Source organism: Myripristis murdjan, chromosome 14, assembly GCF_902150065.1.
Source record: "Myripristis murdjan chromosome 14, fMyrMur1.1, whole genome shotgun sequence".
NCBI classification, from domain to species: domain Eukaryota; kingdom Metazoa; phylum Chordata; class Actinopteri; order Holocentriformes; family Holocentridae; genus Myripristis; species Myripristis murdjan.
The window spans coordinates 4,425,367-4,444,918 of NC_043993.1; the positions used below are offsets into that span (position 1 = coordinate 4,425,367).

The 19,552-nt window shown below is 40.6% G+C and overlaps 1 protein-coding gene and 1 long non-coding RNA gene across 4 annotated transcripts in view; one reads left to right on the plus strand and one right to left on the minus strand.

The window, feature by feature from the left end:
* The window catches only part of dbn1 (drebrin 1), a 167,159-nt gene that overhangs the window by 12,647 nt on the left and 134,960 nt on the right, over positions 1-19,552 (minus strand). For 2 of the 3 annotated variants that reach the window (XR_003929340.1, XM_030068338.1), the window contains exons 8-12: positions 18,230-18,287; positions 11,545-11,601; positions 10,503-10,617; positions 7,458-7,586; positions 1,263-1,388 (exon numbers count right to left, since the gene is read on the minus strand). Coding sequence is in view for 2 of the 3 variants with exons in the window: in XM_030068338.1 (XP_029924198.1) it covers positions 1,263-1,388; positions 7,458-7,586; positions 10,503-10,617; positions 11,545-11,601; positions 18,230-18,287 (485 nt within the window). In the remaining variant the exon portion in view is untranslated. The remainder of the gene's footprint in view (positions 1-1,262; positions 1,389-7,457; positions 7,587-10,502; positions 10,618-11,544; positions 11,602-18,229; positions 18,288-19,552) is intronic. The other variant, XM_030068339.1, reaches the window with a different exon arrangement.
* Positions 10,162-12,047, plus strand: LOC115371166 (uncharacterized). Its single transcript, XR_003929341.1, has 2 exons — positions 10,162-10,619; positions 11,556-12,047. It is a non-coding gene; the product is annotated as an uncharacterized LOC115371166 (long non-coding RNA).

A 19,552-nucleotide genomic window follows, 5' to 3' on the forward strand; every position in this document is an offset into this window, starting at 1 on the left:
AGTCAAAGATGCTTTCAGTGAATTTACTGCTCTTCCAAGAGGATCTGAAGCTGTATTTAAATCTCACACAAATCTTCATCCTTTATTTTGTCATATTATTGTTGCTGTTGAGACTGTGTCGTATTTGGCATCTCTCAATATATTTCACTGTCAATGACTCATCATTATCATCATCATCATCTTTATTAATACACAGGATGCGAAATAACTCCTCTTTGTGCAATTTAGGGTGAGATTCTCTGCAAAACCCTGCTTCATAATGTTATTGCTCTTGTTACAGAGAGAGGCCATACTGGCCATACTGAGCATTTAAAAAGTTGACTGGAGTTTCTACTACACACATTGGCTGACTTACAAATACAATGGAAGTCTAATTGTATTTCAATATATGTATATTATTAAATGTTAGTAAGTCAAAATGTATAAGAAGTATCAAAAAAAAAATTATGGCATAAATCTAAAAGAGAATGCTGCATGGTTTGACATATGGAGCATCATTGTAGCATAAAAATTGTGGGACGAGATGGGTAAAATTAAAAAAAAAAAAAAAATCCTTTAAATCTGCAATAACTCCTTAAATATACAAATTTATACAGATTTCATTGATTTCCATCAATCTACAATCCACGTTTCAATTGTGACGGCCTCCTGCCTAGCAGGGCCTGCTGGGCGTGGTTATGTGTTTCCCCCTGTCTGTTGTTGTGTGTTTCTCCCTGTTGCAGGCTGCTGGTGGGTGGAGACTAGTCTTCCCAATTGGGAGCACCTGGCCAGGCTCCCAGGGGTTAAAAGGCCCCCTCTCCTTCCCTCACTCTCCCTCTTATCCACCCTGATGGCACCACGTCTTTTCTTTGGTTGGCTTTGGCCTGATTTAGTTTTATTTCTCTTACACAACACCCCGCACTCACCATTTGTTCACACATCCATCGGCAGACACACTGACATTACAGATTCTCACACTTCACAACTATAGAATGGTTTTGGTTAAGTTATGTTAATAAATCTTTAATTCTTTACGTTAAACACTGTGTACCTCCACTTTTTGTCACGGTTCATGAGCCGGGTCGTGACACAATATATTAACAGTATGTGTCAGTTGAATGGTTTTAAAGTTTCAGATAAGCAAAGAAACATGGAAAAATAATAAGTATGCAAGATAACATATTCCATTTATGTGTGTAGTACAAGAAGGGAAAGAAAATCATGTCGCAAGGATGCGTGTGTGTGTGTGTGTTTGTTTGTGTGTGTCCATGTTGCACTCTTACCCCACTCATTTCTGAAGTTTTCCTCTTCCTTGCTGACATCCTCACTGATGGCCGTAGTGACTATTTTAGGGATGGGCGACACAGCGGCCATGTTGTATTCTGTGCTCCCTTCATCGTTGTCGTCCCCTGTCGGGTCAGAATGGCACAGCAACAAACATCGAAAGTGCACACCACAAAGTCTTCACAAAACACACACACACAAAATCCACTTACAGCATGGAATCACACTACCAAAACCAGATGTGTTGAAATAACAAAGAGTCCTTCCCCCCAAACAAAAAATATACCAATACAATGATAACATGACAAAATGACGCAACGTTTTATAACAGCAGCACATCTGAACATGTGCCGTATTTTTCATTTTGTTTGCAATGGTTTCTAAATCCTCAGTGTCTCAGGATTGGAATAACATACAGAACATCAAGTTACTTATCAATTATGTCTCACTTAATATGGTATTTCTTGTACGAATTTGAAAAACATGCTCTCACATCCATAGCAGTTACAATCCTGAGTACCCTCATTCAGGCTTCCAGTTGCTCAGCTAAAATGCTGTGAACTTGTCAGAATAGAAGAATTTGAGGGTTTTTTGTTTGGTTGTTTTTTTTTTTTTTTTTTTTTTGAAGAAAAAGTCCAGGTGTGATTCTAGTAAAACTGGTGAAAATAAAAAAATTAAGTTTGATTGGAACTGGATGTAAACAGGACCCTTGCACATAGGCCCAATTTTCCAGGTATTGCCATTCATCAAAATACCTGCATGTGTTTGTCTGGGAGGGCACATGCTACATTACTTCAACACATCTTTACAATGCACAAGCCCACAGCAATTACATCACTTTCACTGTCACATAACCAGAGAACACCCACAGAAACAAGTGCGGTCCAACGGCAGGTTACCAAACGACAGTCACAGAAATCCACTGAACGTTAATTTATCATAAGCATCATCACAATATGTAGCATGAGCATCAAAATATGAGCGTCAACAGCATGTAGGTTAGTCACTACCACAATGCACAAAGCAAATCCTGGCATGGACATCTTAATGACAGTACAGAATGAATCAAACATCAACACAATGTTAATTACAGTCACCACCACAGCCAGTGCTGGACACGCTCCTTTTTTCCCTCAATGAATTCAAGTGTGATCTGTATGGCACAGAATTGATGGTGGTTTCAGCCAGGCAATATGAGCAGCAAAGCTACATCCCTTAAAGGTGCTACATGGATTTTAGCAACAATAATATCACTTGAGGTTAATTACTGTAAATAACTGAGATCACCACTGAGAAGACTGCCAGTCTCCATCAGCCTCTCCACTGCATTTTACATCCAGCACTTTTGATCAGTCAGGATCAAGCCTGCTGGGTTGCTGTATGGTACAAAACAGGAAGAGGGCACTGTTCTTCCAGGGCAAAAGGAGCTTGAGCATTCAGAGTTTCTGGCAGATGGTGGAGGGAGTGAAAGTGTGATGGAGAAGTCACTTCCAACATGTTTACCCTCTTCAGGTAGAAATGAGAAATGTAGTCTTCATTAGAGAAACAACACCACTAACAAAACCCCTGGCCGATCATCTCCGCCACACTCTCATTTAGTAATTACATCAAGGTTACTGTCAATTGACCCTGACATTTGACAACATACTACTCTTAAGTAAATGAGGATAATGACATTTTTTTAAAACTCCATATAGCACCTTTACTAGCCATAAAGCATACAGCGCTGCCCTGGTTTAATGCCAATTCCTGCCATAACCAGGCAGGTACTTTGCAATTTTCTTGTTTTTTCCTATTTTTACGACACTATTTATCTCCGTACACATCAGTAACCATTGTATAGAAACTATGACCCTCGTGAGGGGGATCTTTACTGTGATTATGGGTACCATAATCAGTGGAAAGAACACCCTCTCATGTATTATTGGCATTTTTTTATACCGCCCCATGTCATGGATGTTGAAATGACAAGACATCACTGGCACTGAAGCTTCACAATCTATGACCCAGCCGCTAAACCACTTCAAGCAGCTGACATTTAGGACATGCATGAGTTTCAGGAAGTGACCACAAGGTCCTGAAATAGCTCTGAGCTTTCTAAAAATGGGTTCATTGTCTTTAGAAAATCCCAGTGGGTAGGATGGGGTGTTGTCTTGGAATTAAATTTGGATCTAAGAATTACAGCTCATGGTAAATTTGTCTGGATAAAAGCGCAACAGTAAAGGTAGACAGACTGACTTCATCCCCAAGCAGAGAGGGCAAGTGGGGTCATAAGGGTGATTAGTTATTCAGAAACTGTTTTCCTGTAAATGCAACACATAACAGTGAGTAGGATATTGCAGCAATGTTGCCACTTTTAGGGTATCAATTCCCATTTGTCTCTCTGATATAGAAAAGGTATAAACGTATACTGTGGATTGAAGTGTCCAACAATACGCACACTGTGCTATGTTAGAAATACTTTTAAAAACACCATGAGAAATGAAACAAGGGAACAATTTGAAGAGGAGGAATCACATCACGGCAGGTGTCTTAGACAGAATCATGCTGAAACTGAAAGATGATGAGCATTAATAATAAGCTGAGGGTCCTGTAAGGCGACCAAAAGGACATTTCCCCAAGGCGGTGAAGAGGACATCCAAGACAACGCACCACACAATGAACAATATCACTGCGACAGAGGACGAACGGACGACTGAGACGCGTGACTCTGTTAACGTGACGAATCACATCCAGCTGAGCAGAGTCTTGCTTGGGTGGGCTTTCCAATTCAGCTAAGGGTCAAAGCCTGTGAGGTCGAATCTGAGGGTCAAAAGACCTAAATTAAGAGAGGAGGACAGCTCTGCCGCTAAATTAATGAGGACACTTCATTTTAAAAGAAGGATGGATTCAATTTTGAAAGGACGAAAGGCCATGGTGATTGTGGCAAGAAGCTTTTATAGTTTTTTTCTTTTCTTTTACTTTTAATAGAAACACATTTACAAAGTATAACCACACTGCAAAAACGCAAAATCTTACTAAGATTATTTGTCTTATTTCAAGTGAAAAATGTCTTATTTCTAGTCAAAATATCTCATTACACTTAAAATAAGACATGATCACCTCAGAGGTAAAATTGTTTTTAGACAATTTTCACTTGTTTCAAGTGAAAATTCACTTGAAACAAGTGAAAATTTGCTTGTTTCATTGGCAAAATTTGCCAGTGGAAAAAGTGAAAATTCACTTGAAATAAGTGAAAATTAGCTAGAAACAAGAAACAAATTTTGCCAATGAAACAAGCAAATTTTCACTTGTTTCAAGCAAATTTTCACTTGAAACAAGAGACAATTGTCTAAAAACAAGTTACTTCTGAGGTGATCATGTCTTATTTTAAGTGTAATGAGATATTTTGACTAGGAATAAGACATTTTTGACTTGAAATAAGACAAATAATCTTGGTAAGATTGTGAGTTTTTGCAGTGCAGAGGGGAGATTAATTTTTAGAGAGGGCAGAGGTTTGTTCATGAGAACTGTTGAACTGGTTTGAGCCCCACCCAACAGAGGCCCTGCAATCACCGAACCTAAAAACATGCACAAAACAGGCATTACAGTGAAGTTAATCCACAGATGTCAAAAGTCACAGATCCATATATTATCGAACACAGGCCCACAAGGGAGCACAGAACACAGGTGTGTTTTCCACCTTGGCGACGCTACACACACACACACACACACACACACACATACACACACACGCAGCCAACATACACACACTCACGGATTGGTCAGTTGGTCAAGACGAGGAGCAGCGGTGGAGAGTGAGGGGGAGGGAGAGGGAGAGTGATAGAAAACAAACGAGATTCGTGAAATGTGTTTAGATGTGCGCATACTGCTGATGCTGCAGTAACAATTTCCATAATACATCAGGTCAAACCATAATTGTTCACAAAACCATGAGACAGATCGAAGTTGGCGGCTGACTAGACAACACTGAGAGGATGGCGACTGTGAGAGGGACGATGGAGTTAACATCCATCACACAACTGGACAAGACACTTTATGGTTTACAGCCATTAAGGGCGTTACTGCCAAGTTAGTCTGCAAGTGCAAAAGCTAAAAGTTAGATGAAGTACGAGAGAGGGGTGGGATAAAGCTCTGAGAAATACTACTTATGTTTCTGTTTTCTATGCTCTGTCGTGAATCCCCTGCGAATGGAGCAAGTCATCCTGGGTGTAGTTGTTTTGGTTTTGTTTTGTTTTTGTATGTATGATGTTTGGTGTCTGAAAAATTCATGTTTGAAGCTCTGGAACCCTTTGGCGTGTTGGTGGCACAGTGTTGGCCAATCTGTTGGATACTGGATATCAGTGTAAAAACACGTCATTCCCCAAAGGTTCACCAAATTTGACCCAGCAGTGTCTGAGATACTGAGCATGAAGGTGAGGGCTCTGTTGGCCTGGTGGTGCTGCTTTAGTAGGCCAAGCAGGATTATATTCAAAATGCTGGACCCCGGTGTCAAAATCCATCATTGAGACCAGCAGGCGCCAAGAAATAGTGTGTGACGGACAGATCAATGGAATCTAATCCATAGTCCAGATGGTGGCAGATGGCTGCACCACGCTATGCTCTTTGTTAAGTGCTATAGATAAAAAACATAACCTTAATGACTTATTTAATGTTTATGCCATGAATCCCAATATCAAAGACAAAGCTTTTTCCCACACTGTTTTTTTTTTCTGATGTGAGGAGTGAATTCCTGACTGGAAAACTCTTCTTGTCTTCCTCTTACTAAACTAACACAAATCACACCAAGTGATTCAGAGCTTCACTTTGTCAGAAGTATGGGAAAACACCTCGGGGTACAAAGTTACCGATTAAAGCTCCTGTTTTGCGTAATATCTTTATTGTTGGTGTGGATGTCCTTATTTGTTGATATGGTATGGAAGAATTTTTAATTTGCAATGGGAAAATCCCCAAATTTCTAGCATTGGCTGCTTATCAAACAGTGAAGTTAACATCTCAGGACGTGCTTCTGGTCCTGGGTGATAACAAATATTAAGTCGATAACACATGTATCAGATCACCCTATGGTCTTTCTAATGTCATGGTTTAACATATTTAAAAGTGTCAAATTACAGGCAAACAGGGACCTGACATTTTGTTAACTGTTGCCACAGACAAAAATAAAGGAACTGAAAATGTCTCCCTTTTTTCATGAACTGAAAATGTCTTGGAAACTCCGAGGTTGTCGATGGGCTTTCTGGGAAACGTAGAATATCAGTAAGTGAAGTAGAGTCCTCCTGAACACATGAATTAGCAGACTGTTTTCAGGAAGTTGTATGCCCTGGCATACAATAGTAAAGGTAGTGTGAGGATAAGGATCAAGAAATAATTAAGATTTTCCGATTGTGAATTGTCTTCTGTTTTCTTTCATTCCACTATTCTAACAATTTCTGATGATTTAGCATTCTCAGTTTATCAGTGGATTATCAGTCACTCTTCATAGTGCCTTGTCTATTATTACCAAGAAAAGCACCAGCAAGAAGAGTAATTTTATTGTGAGCAGTGAGAGAAAGACATCCTTTACTAAACGCTAAAACCCTGAATTGCACTTGCAGATTTGGGATTTTTTGAAAACAGCCTTATTTGAGTGTGTGTGCTTAAAGTAGGTAGAGCATCGGCTAAGCTGAATTGTGAAATATGAATATAAACATGTCAATGATGAATGGGCGTTGCTGTGCAGAGGGCAGGGTGGCAGTGAATTTTGGGGAGGGTGGTGAGGTGAGGGATTTTTTTAGCTGCTCTAGTGTTCAGGGTTGGACTGGATTTGGTGGGAGTGTGTGTGTGTGGGGGGGCAGGGGTTAATGGCTGAATGTGAGGGGTGTGGAAGCGTGTGCATGTGTGTGGGGGGGGGTCCAAAAATGAACTGATAAAAACAGAGGTAATGAAAATGCATGTGGATTGAAAAACAGTGCTAAATTACCACAGAGGTGCTGACCTGATGGAAACTTCTTGCATGACTTTTTGATAACTCAGATTTTGAATTCACATGCATTTTCACCCGCCTCCATGGGTGTCATTTCATCTTTGTTGCTTCCTTCTTAAGGGAGGAATGCATCGGGAGGGATCTGCAGGCTGGGGAGAGTAACATCTGTCGACGTCCCTGCTTCTTTCCTCTGAATTTTCTGGCAGTTTTCTCGTTTATTGACTGTACCTACCGGCTGCAGCAGCGGGCTGCGTCCGTGCGTGAGGTGGGGTGCGGAGGGGCGACGCGCCCCGGAGTGGGGGGTTCGGACTGGGGCCGCTGGGACTGTGCTGCTGCCTCAAGAAAGGGCTGTCCAAACGGCCTGGTGGACGGGGTGACACACACCCGCACACACATAGATATACACACACATAACATAGACACAGAGCGATGCACCATACAAAGAGATGCGGGGTAAGACGGACGAGAGAGGGAGGCACACGAGAACAAAACATAAGAGCGAGAGAGAGAGAGACATATAGAGAGAAAGCAGAGGCAGTTTAACCTCAAAGTGAAAAGGGAGAGGTGGAGCGTCCCATAGGAAGACATTCACGAGAAAAAGAGAGACTCGCGGTGGGGAGGAAAAGAGGAATATACCAGAAAATCCAAAATAAAACGTGTCAATGAGTGTGGGAGTGAACATGCAAAGAAAAGGATGGATGAATGAATCAATGAAGCAAGGAAGGAATACACAAAAAAAAGAGGACCGGTGCAAAAAATGTGGGGTCAAATCAGTGCAAAGATGGCAGAAGAAAACCCCGAAAGGAAAAGACCAAGAAAGAAAGAAAGAAAGAGGGAAAGAAAGAAAGAAAGAAAGAAAGAAAGAAAAAGAGAGAAAGAGTGGTTAGTGTGATAATAACACACTGACTTTGTAGACAAAGCATGCAGAGTAAGCAGAAATGCGCTGTTGATGGATATTATTTCTGTATTTGACTGTATCCATCCTTGTGAACCAGCAGATTAGGAATATTTCTGCGTAATAAAATCCCAGTTAAAAAAACAAACACTGTCTACTATAATATAATTTAGTCCCAGTTTATTTTCAGCAGGATTTAAAAATTAATGTTTTGGGCATTTTTTTTTTCTGCTGCACTTGCTTAGAGATAGAGATTTAGATACTGAGATTCTGAATCTTTTCGTCGAGACAGCAGGATCACATAAACATCGAAGCTGCAGGCAAACGGCATCCGACAATGTGAAAAGAAAACCCAAACCGCATCGATGGAGAAAGGGAAACATAAAGTTAGACTGTCCAGTGGCCACATCAGTGTGTGCCAGAGTTTGTGGGGAGAGTTGAAAAGAATGTGCTCGGCTGGCTCCTTTGTCTTGTCATATTCAGAGGAAACAGAGCGATAAGCCATCAGGCGGCTGGAGTCCCAAATATCCACCTCTCCTCTTCATCAGTCTTCACCTCAATCATCCATTTTCACAAACCTGAGCAAGACTTATGGATCCACACATCTCTGAGCCATTTATATTGGAGCAGAGTGGAGCGGCGTGTTGAACTTGATGAATGGCTCGCTGGACCTGACAGATGACAATTTAGACGGCCAAATCCTCACGCCCGCCCTCCTCTCCCTCTCTTTCTCCCTGCAGGTGCTCCGTCTCTACACATGTTCCCCTAACCAGGACAGGAACCTGAGGCCCGCATTCAATAAACAGGTTTGTGCGGAAAAGAGCGTGCGCTTATATCACGAAAACATCCAAATCAGAGTGACATGTTATTCGTTGACTGTATGCGGTGAGTGGAAAGCTGCCAAAAAGCACTGCTCGAAAAACAATAAAGCCTCGTCTCTGCCTGTCATGGTCACACAGCTGCAAATGATGTGTAATTCTCCTCAATTTGTCCGCATAATCGTTATTTGCAGGTGAAAGCCGTGCAAATTGAAATTGCAATTAATTACGTGATCCACGTTTCACAACATCAAATCCCCCAAATGACTGCGGTGCACATTAAGATCCTTTAGAAAGAGGCATGGAGAATTTACACAAACAAATCTGGCTGCTGCAACACAGCGGCAGCAGCAGCATCACCAGAGAGTCAGGCAAGAGAGGGAGAAAGTTTTCATCTTCTAATCTCACGTCAGAGCAAACGCTTCAGTTAGAAAAGGAGCTTCAGAGCGAGGGGGATGCAGCCTTGGTGGATTAGGTTTACAGCTGAAGCAATTTGTACTTGAAATTGGTGATGAGGGTGGCTCTTATCTGCTCTATTTGAAGGTTTGTTTGCATCACAACTTGATTGGCGTGAATTTAAAAGTGAAGGGGTAAAAGGTTTCTTCATGGTAAGACTAAAACTCTTGGCACGCTTAGATCAAACGAGGCAGAAAAAATAAAGACAAATTACCCTCACAAAGCAATCAGCTGAGAATCTGGATCTGACTCACAAAAATCGCAAGGCACTTTCACTTTTGTGCCAGAAAAATCATTTTTGATCAGAATAGGAACTCAAATTCATAACCCCTTTGCTGCCAAGTCTGATGGCAGAGCAGACTAACTTATAGCCCTATGGTTTATGTCCACAGGACGTAAGCGGCTGTGCAATGCATTCTGGTAGTGTTGCATTCCATTTTCAGAGACAGGGCATCGCATTGGCATCTCCTCATTTGCATGAAATTGAGGTCTAGGCGACCTTATGCAAATTATGGGCGTCCCATGTGACTAAAATGAAAACTGCAGAGTTTATTTCTCACCTCAAATGTTTTCAGAAACACATTTCAGTGAACTATTTTTGTGATATATATAAAGAAAGTTTCCAAAAGACCCACTCTGTTGGTCCGCTTGGAAATTCAAGAGAGGACAGCCCACTGGTGAAGCATTAGTCCAATCATATGCAGCTAGGAGGTGTTTGCAGCGTGACAGCTAGCATCAAATACACCCCCTGTGGACACAGTGGCGTTTGGGTCCTTGCTCTTAAACCTTCAAGATCCATCAGCAGTCCAGATAAACACATGGATGGAAGTGTCCATCCTTATTGTTATGCTACTTGCCTTGTTAATGAAGCACGGATACTTCAGGTTATAGATGAAGATGCCTCATGTGAACTGCATCAGCTAAAATGCCTAACGTAAACATAAAACCGAGTGCCTCCCTCCCACCCTCACCACTGGTCTGCTTTTTTCCTCACAGCTTTTGCATCCCACTCTGCCTTTGCTGTGTGGCTCAGCTGTTTTGGAGGAAGTTGTGGGTGCAGATGAGCTAAAAGTGGACAGTGAGCAGCGGTACGAGACGGACGTCTTACCGGCCCTGTGGATGGAGACGGGCGAGGTGTCAACGCTGATGGTCAAAGCTCGCTCCTTCTGCCTGAAGAACTCCCGAGGGTTTCCTGACCGCTGGGCGATGATGGCCTTTGCCTCCTGTAAGCACACACACACACACACACACACACACACACATGCACACACACACTCCCTCTCAGTCTTTCCCTTATATAAATAGCTAAATGGAGGTGTACGCAGAGCCTGAACTGTCCCACTAACACAGAACTGAGGCCCAGAGCTGCTGCTGCCTCCGTGACACACATACACAGCGACGTACACAATACACACAGAATCCAGCAGGCTGACCGACACTGTTCAGGCCTCCTTGATTTTTAGTGCCAAGGCAAATCTAAGGGTCCTTCTTCAGCTCCATTAAACTGATTCAACATAAACTGGGCACCCTGTCTATCAAATGTACAGTTCTGACTGCGAATTTGAACTTTGGTGAACAAGAACTGCTTCGTCAAGTTTGTGTCAACTATTGTTTCCGAAACTGGGCGACTTTTTTTTTTCTTTATCTGTCATTGATCTCTGTCGTTCTTGTCTCTATCTCTGTATTCCTGCCTGTAGGAAGTCTCCCTCACATCTCCAATTCATACAAAACAAATTTCAGCTTCTACCTGCAATGAAAAAACAACTTTTTTTTTTTTTTTTTTTTTAAATTGACTAATCACATCTTAAGACACAGCCGGGTCTGATGCCAGGCTGTCACAGACATTTAAGATTACAGCTTCCTATTGGCTGTTCCAGAAGCTTAAATTAGTTCCATCAGGACTCCTGGATGTCTCAGGCATTTTTAAACTTATTTTGTACAGAATGACCTTTTATGACCTTTTATAGCATTTATTCCTAATCCGTCAATCTTTTATGTTTCGTACTTGTTTTTATACCGTAGTTTTTGTGGCTGATCTTTGATTTTATGCTACATAAAAAGGCTTTTTAACAGCACTCTGAATGAATATGAAATATTATTATTGTTATATATGTTATATATTGGGTTATCTGTCTGTGTGTTTAACTCGCCTCCACTTCAGACTCCTTCTTGTCCAGGTTGGCGTCCTCACCGCTCGGCTCTGCTGCCTGCAGAGGAAACGAAGAATAAGGAGGAAGTTTAGGATGCATACCAGGAGATCTGAAGAAGTAAAACAGCATTTCCAGAGTTTAAACCTAAACAAGGACAGGAAAATCATTCATACTGTACACGTAATTTTCTGCAGAGACCCCTGGAAGAATTGAAACACGAGTAATCAAACACAAATCTGTAATCAGAAACCGAAAGGAATGATTACATGAAGCTGCCAGTGAGGGGCGACAGAGTCTGTGTGTTTCTACCAAGAGGAACAGGAGGGGTCAGAGCCAGGGAAAAGCACCAGCAGGCTCATCTCAGAGAAAATACTCCACTATCAGCCCTCTTTGTTCTGAAATTCCTTAAACATTTTTCCCTTTCTCCGACAAAAACTTTGTTTTCAGGTTCTTGTTTATTTTCTGTACTCACACAATGAAAAAAAAAAAAAAAAAAAAAAAAACTGACCGGAGAAAGAATAGAGTGACTAAATGCAACCTGCTGCTGAAAACAAATCTCATCTTAAAAAAGACAGACTAAAAAGAACAAGGCAAAATAGAGAAAAAACATGGCATTTTGTCCTATATAAGCCTTTTTGAGGGAAATTACTTCACCACTTAATGTCTTTACGTTGGCCTGAGTTTCATTTTCACACACCTTATAGATGGAATAAGAACTCACTGAGACCAGAATCACTTGTTCTTTTAACATTTTCTCAGTTTGTTGATGTTTTATGTCGCCATTTTTTTCTGATCTGTGATTTGTTTCATGATTTTACTGGTTTATTTTGTGTGTTATTTATTCTTACTTATTGCCAAACCAATTTTGATTTATTTATTTATGGCTGCTGGATTACCTCATGGTGGAGTGTGGATGATATGTGTCTGCACACAGGATCTTTACAATGGGTGTAAGAATGATTGGTTTACTGCATGTTACTCCCATAACACACTCATGATAATGAAGAGACTCAGTACAGCCCTTTCGAATCATGTGCCTGGAGCAACCAGCCTGTTTCCACAGTTAAAACAGCAAAAGTGGACTTGGACACAGCCTTAATGCACTTGCACTTAGATCTTTAAAATAGAGCCCAATGCCTTGTTGACCAATATCTTATTAGTGTTTGTCCTTTATCCTTTCACAATGGGTTTCAGTCCTGTCCTCGGGGACCTCCAGACATTCCACATACCTGTTTAACTATTGGGTGAACACATCTGCTTCAATTAGTCAAAGCCTTGCTGAGTAGCTGACTAATTAAAGTGTGCTAGCACAAGATCTACAAACTACAAATATGCAGAATATGTGGGTCCCTGAGGACTGCCCGTCCTGCTATGTTGTCAAAGCATCCTCCTATTAGTTTTCAATACTAACAGAACAATGTGACAACTCTTTAGAAAAACCAGCGGGGGGACAAAAGAGCAATTTTCAAAATGGTTCCCCCTGTCTCTGGAGGAAATTACACCTATGTTGCACAATTTTGAGTGTTCTCTTGAAAAAGTATATTCCTTTATTTATGAAGGTAGTGTTGTTGAAATCAGGATTCGAAGTGAAGAAAGAGGAGCCGAGGGAAAAAAATCAGCAAGGCAATTCATCAGATATTCTGTGGTTTAAAAAAATGAAGAGATGTGCGGATTTATTGAATATTTAATATGTGAACCTCTGCACTGCAAATGAGAAAAAACAACAACTTACCAGCTATTAAATATGAACAAGCCGCCCACGAGCTTAACTGATGGCTTCCATACAAGTTATCAGTTTCATATTTCATGTTCGCCCTGTGTGGCTGAGTCATTTCACTGCTTATGGAAATTCAAAGGGAAGAAGAAAGTGGACTGCAGCAAACACATTCATTATATCGGTATTATCTTTTGATTAAAGCGACCTTTTCAGACCAATCAGTGTCATTTTTCATTGCAATTTCATTTTCATTGTGACTAAGGTTGTAACAAACAATTCGTTTTTATTAGATTTGACTGAACTACAAACCATTTTCTCATCATTGAGTTTACAAATCACAAAAACGTAACGGCACATGCCCACCCAAAGTTAATATAACCTAGAGTGATCTCTTAGAAACGTTTTCTTAGCCAGACCAAGAGCCAAAAAAGTCAAAACGAAACCCAAAGTATTAACTTCATAACAGTATGCACTAGCGAAACAAATATCGCCAGAAACTGTTCGGTAAAATTTGTAGTTTTTAATTAATTTATCTGATTTTACTATGATCAATTCAGTATCACAATTATGCTGTTTAATTTTCCATCAATCGACTAATCAGTTATTCAGTTAGTTGGTTCTGCAGTAGTTTGGAATGTTAAATCATACCCAGGAAGGTTTTATTATCTGGTTATAATTTGGATGTGTTGGCTGCGTGTGTGTGTGTGTGTGTGTGTGTGTGTGTGTGTGTGTGTGTACACTACCACTCTGAGAACAGACTTACATGTAGATAACATGAGGTGAAATATGGAAACAGCAGCAGCAGGCAGTTGATTGCAATATGTCCTGATAGTTTTGTGTGTGCTTGTAACAATAAACCGCAAACTCATAAACGACAGGAGTCTTCCTGCCACACACACACACACACGCACACACACAGCATAACATCACTGTACCCAAAAAAAAGAAAGAAAAAAAAAACCATCATCCCCACTGTCAACCAAATTAGTTTCATTTTGCTCTCAGTGTGACTGCTGCATAAGGAGCAGAGGCAGGCAAATGTGAGTAACAGGAGTGAGGAGAGGGCAGAAACACCACAACGACAACAACATTCAAGACCTGCACACCTGTCTACATCAATGGAGCTGAGGTGTGAGCAGTTTCAAGTTCCTGGGAATCAACATAACAGAGAACCTGACATGGACTTCACATATCTCTGCCCTGGTTAAAAAAGCTCAGAAACGGCTGTATTTCTTAAGGAAACTTAAGAAAGCAAAATTCCCACGCCAAGTTCTTGTCAGCTTCTACAAAGGAGCGATTGAAAGCATCCTGACTGGAAACATCACAAACTGGCATGGGATGTGCACGGCCCAGGACAGGAAGACGAGTGATTAAAACTGCCCAAAACATCATTGGCACCCATCTACCAAGCATCAGTGATATCGGGGAGGTGAGGTGAGATCCTAAAAGACAACACCCACCCCAGCCACAGCCTGTTCACCCTGCTGCCATCAGGAAAAAGATACAGAAGTATCTGCTGCTGTACCACCAGACTACAGAGCAGCTTCTTCCCTCAGGCTGTGAGACTACTAAATACACCATCTGAACTCCTCCATGTTTAATAATTTTATTTTCTATACAATCAATTAATCGGTCAAGAGGGAACCACACTTTAATTTCATTATTCAACCTGTTGTATAATGACCAATAAACTTCCTTGTATCCTTGCATCCTTGCATCCTTGTAAATGTGAGGGTTACAAGCACACAGAGCTTTGCAGGAGCTAAAACAGGAAGTACACTGAAAGGTTAGCTCTGTGTGACAGTGTGTGGCTTCAACATGAGGAACGTTCTCTCTGCAGTCAGGTTAATGTCGGGTGAAGCTGAGTCAAAACAAGTCGACGGCTCCCACTCAAAGAAGAGAATTCCTCACAACTCTACTTCATTTTACCGTCTTTTGTTCAGACAGGATTCATGCACAACCATTTTGGCCAAAAGCCTTCATTGGTGTGCAGGTTGCATTGAATAAAAGACAATAAGAACTGGAAAAGGAAGTGAAGCTGTGAAGAATTCCCTTTTTGGAGTGCAAGCCATCTACTTATTTTAACAAGCTTTGACTTCAGGACAAATCAGAGACAAGGCGGCAGCGCCAGGCCACACCACCACAAATTTGATGACGCATTATTTTGTTCTCCTTGTTCTACCCTTCCATCCTCACTGAGAACAGCGTTTTGTTATCCTGCCTCGTTTTAATCAAAGCACCTTGACCCACTGTAACCACTGTTCTATTTCAAATAATTAAGCACCGTCTGGGAGCAAAACCCTATCTACAACCTGATCCCACTTTTACCAGGTTCTTTCTCATTGCAAACTCACTACCTGTTCTTTTGTTTAAGTGTAGAACAGCCTGACACTTCGTTCTCACAACCGATCACAACCATTCAGGTTAGTCGTGTAAATGAGTTGCTCTGTTCCATAGCTCTCTGTGCAGCTTACCTTCTCAGCCTGTGATAGGACACTATTAAACACTCTTTTAACAAATTTGGAGTAACAATTAGCCACAGTTGCCTTCCCCCCCCCCCCCCCAAAAAATGCAGGGTTATGCATTATGCATTGTTATGTCTGGTGACAAATACAATAAATACAGACTTGAGGTTTGGGAGTTTCAGAAAACTCTGATAATTTGAGAAATTATCTTTATTAAACATTAGACTTTATCAGATTTGAGATCCATCCAGATCCATCTAATCCAAAATAAGTTTAAATACCATGTTTGCAAATTCTTTTATCTTTCATTCATGCCTCATGACAACATCCAACATCTTAGTTTAAGTCAGTCAAATGTAAAATCTTCAACTCAAGGCTAAAACTCCAGCTGAACTTGGCCCACATGTTCCTGAACGTTGTGTCCTGGGTTGCACTGGATTTGGACAGCCGTCTGAAGCTGATGAAGAATGATGAAGGAGCGTCTGCAGAGGCGACCGCAGCAGCGTTAGTCCTCCTCGCAGTCCCACAGACTGAATTATGGTCAAAGGGTGATCGAGCGTTGGCTGTACTGGCTCCTCGCCTTTGGAACAGCCTTCCTGATAATATTAGATCTGCTGCTTTTAAATCCAGCCTTATGACACTGTTTTACACTCCTGCCTCTCTGTCTGATAATTTTAACTAATTTTATCTGTTTACATATCCTAATGTGCTTTATGTTGTCTATCTATTTATCTATTTATTATCAGTATTATTATTATCAGTATTATTATTATTATTATTATTATTGGTGATGGCAGTAGTAATAGTAGTAGTAGTAGTACTAGTAGTAGTAGTAGTGGTAGTCGTGGTAGTGGTAGTGGTAGTAGTAGTAGTAGTAGTAGTAGTAGTAGTTGTGGTAGTAGTAGTAGTGGTAGTGGTAGTAGTAGTAGTGGTAGTGGTAGTAGTAGTAGTAGTAGCAGTAGTAGTAGTGGTAGTGGTAGTAGTAGTAGTAGTAGTAGTGGTAGTAGTAGTAGTGGTAGTGGTAGTAGTAGTAGTAGTAGCAGCAGTAGTAGTGGTAGTGGTAGTAGTAGGAGTAGTGGTAGTAGTAGTAGTAGCAGCAGTAGTAGTGGTAGTGGTAGTAGTAGGAGTAGTGGTAGTAGTAGTAGTAGTAGTGGTAGTAGTAGTAGTGGTAGTGGTAGTAGTAGTAGTAGGAGTAGTGGTAGTGGTAGTAGTAGTAGTAGTAGCAGCAGTAGTAGTGGTAGTGGTAGTAGTAGGAGTAGTGGTAGTAGTAGTAGTGGTAGTGGTAGTAGTAGTAGTAGTAGCAGCAGTAGTAGTGGTAGTGGTAGTAGTAGTAGTAGTAGTAGTAGTAGTAGTAGTAGTGGTAGTAGTAGTAGAATGACACTGCATATTTCCTCCACTGGTGGTATTGTTCTTGCTGCAGCAGCCAACACCATGACTGCATAAGATAAGATTAAGTTTATTGATTGTCAAGTGAAAATTGTGTCACCAAAGCATGGAGATGACGGGCTGGAGAACAGAGAGCGAGGCTGTGTTCACAACAAAGCGTTTGGAGCAGTTCTGCAGCGTTTCCCTCTTGTTCAGCTCGTCCAGGTGAGAACAATGACTCTCCAACTGTGGTGGCAGCAAACAACTTGAACAGCTTGATATCTCAGTCCTCTCACAAGAGAACGGCGGTGTTTGTTAAAGAGTGAGAATGCAATCTGAAATCATCCCAAAGCACAAGGGATTGTGGGTAGAAGGGCACGAACGCAAATCCTCAAGCTTGGAAAGCCGAGCCTAACAAAATTACATTTTGTTTTGCCCAAAATCTCCAACTGCCTGGATGACAGTTCACCTAAACTGTCCAATAAACAAGCTGCCTGTGAGTCATGTGACACTAATTTCTTTGTAATTGTGCAGCATGGAGTTAAGCACACCAAAAACCAAAATGCAACAAAGTCAACTTTTCCATGCCTTTTTTTTTTTTTTACCCTGAAAAAGTTCATTAAGAGAATAAACAAAAATAAAGCCATATTCAAGTGTGTATGGTGCTGTTACAGTGAAATATGTCTCCTCAATGGTAAGACTAAAAAATTACAGATCCACGAATGTCTGCAGGATGCTGATTTGAAAATTCAGAGGAATAAATAGATGGACATACATCTAAGAAAAGCTCGGGCAAATCCCAAAGTCATGATTGAACCTTTTTTCCACATATTCTCATGTCTTTTTCTTTTTTTCCATTGGTTAATTGTTTTTTTCTTCTCATTTTCTTGTACTGAAGTCACCTGAGCCTCATAGTAGTGCTGATGTCATCATTAAAACAATATAAATGACATCCTGCACACAATTTGATTTTTTTACAGCTTCATCTCTCTGTCCCTCCTCTGACAGGACTCACGGCCATTTTATAATTCATGGCAACTATTCCAACAGTCACGCTTAATTATTTCATTTCAATTTCTAATACATACACGCGCATGCACACATACACACACACACACACCCGCACACACATACTTACAAGAGTGGGCTGGTTCCGCAACCTCTCTCTGGCCTCTTCCTCCTCCTGCATTTTCTTCCTGTTCACACACACACACATGTTCACACACACACGCACACGCACACACACACACACACACATTAGATTACATTTCTATAAGTTTTGCGTGTCGTCTCCATGTGAGCCACAAATACACCAGCAAACACAATGTTCCTGTGTCCGCTTAGAGGCCAATATTATTCTTCTCATAATTATTAGTATTATTTAATTTTCAAATTATTTAGAATATTTATCTCTCATTGCATTAATTTTTGATTTAATCTTTTTTTCTTGCATGCATACACTATGTTTGCCATCATCAGCTCTCCTGTTTTATGATATATACCTGTTTGTGTCGGATGTAATATTTACATACATCATATTTAATATATATTTATATATATTAATTAATATAAGACTAATTAATTAATTAATACCGTATTTCCCCAATTAATCGCCCGGCCGCAAATACGCCTGGGGTCTGCACCCATTTTGCATATTTAAAGCCCACCCGAATAACCGCCGGGGCGATTATTTGCGTTATATTGAGGTAACCCAAAATAAGGCTATTCACCTTATTTTTGCAGAAGTAAACAGTTAGCCGCACAATAACTGTGCAGCACATCCGTTTTCTGTCAAAATAAGAGAGCTAGCTAACGTTAGAATCGACCAACTGTTCAAGACCTTTATTTGTCCCCGAGGGGCAATTGATTCTGCTGCAGTAGTAAAAAAACAGTACAACAACATCGACAACAACCACAATGACAACAACAGAGTCAGACACACAGCACAACAACAACTACAAGGAGACACACGAGGCAGACAGTAGTAAATAATAATCAGTAGTAAAATTAAAAAAAAAAAAAAAAAAAAAAAAAAAAAATCAGTAGTAAGTAAATAAAATAAATAAATAAAGTGCATACTTGAATAAAATGGGAACTAAAGGTGATGCTACCTGTACTGTACAGAACTGTAAATATGTTGGACAGTAACTGTCATCACAATAATGGCCTGGTGCAGGTCCGTGCAAAAATAAATAAAGGCCTGCAGCGAATAGCCGCCTGGTTCTTTTAACACCCGGGGTCCAAGTTGATTTTGCGTATTAAACGCCCGGGCGATTAATTGGGGAAATACGGTATATGAATAAAGATCTGTAAAAAAAAAAGAAAAAAGAAAAAAAAAAGAAGATAAAACAGCTTTTCATATGAAAAAGAATTTTTAAATAGTATTGTGATTGCTGGATTCAAAGATTACTTCATTTATAAATTTTTGTATTTATATATAATTTTTTTAAATCGGCCCTAA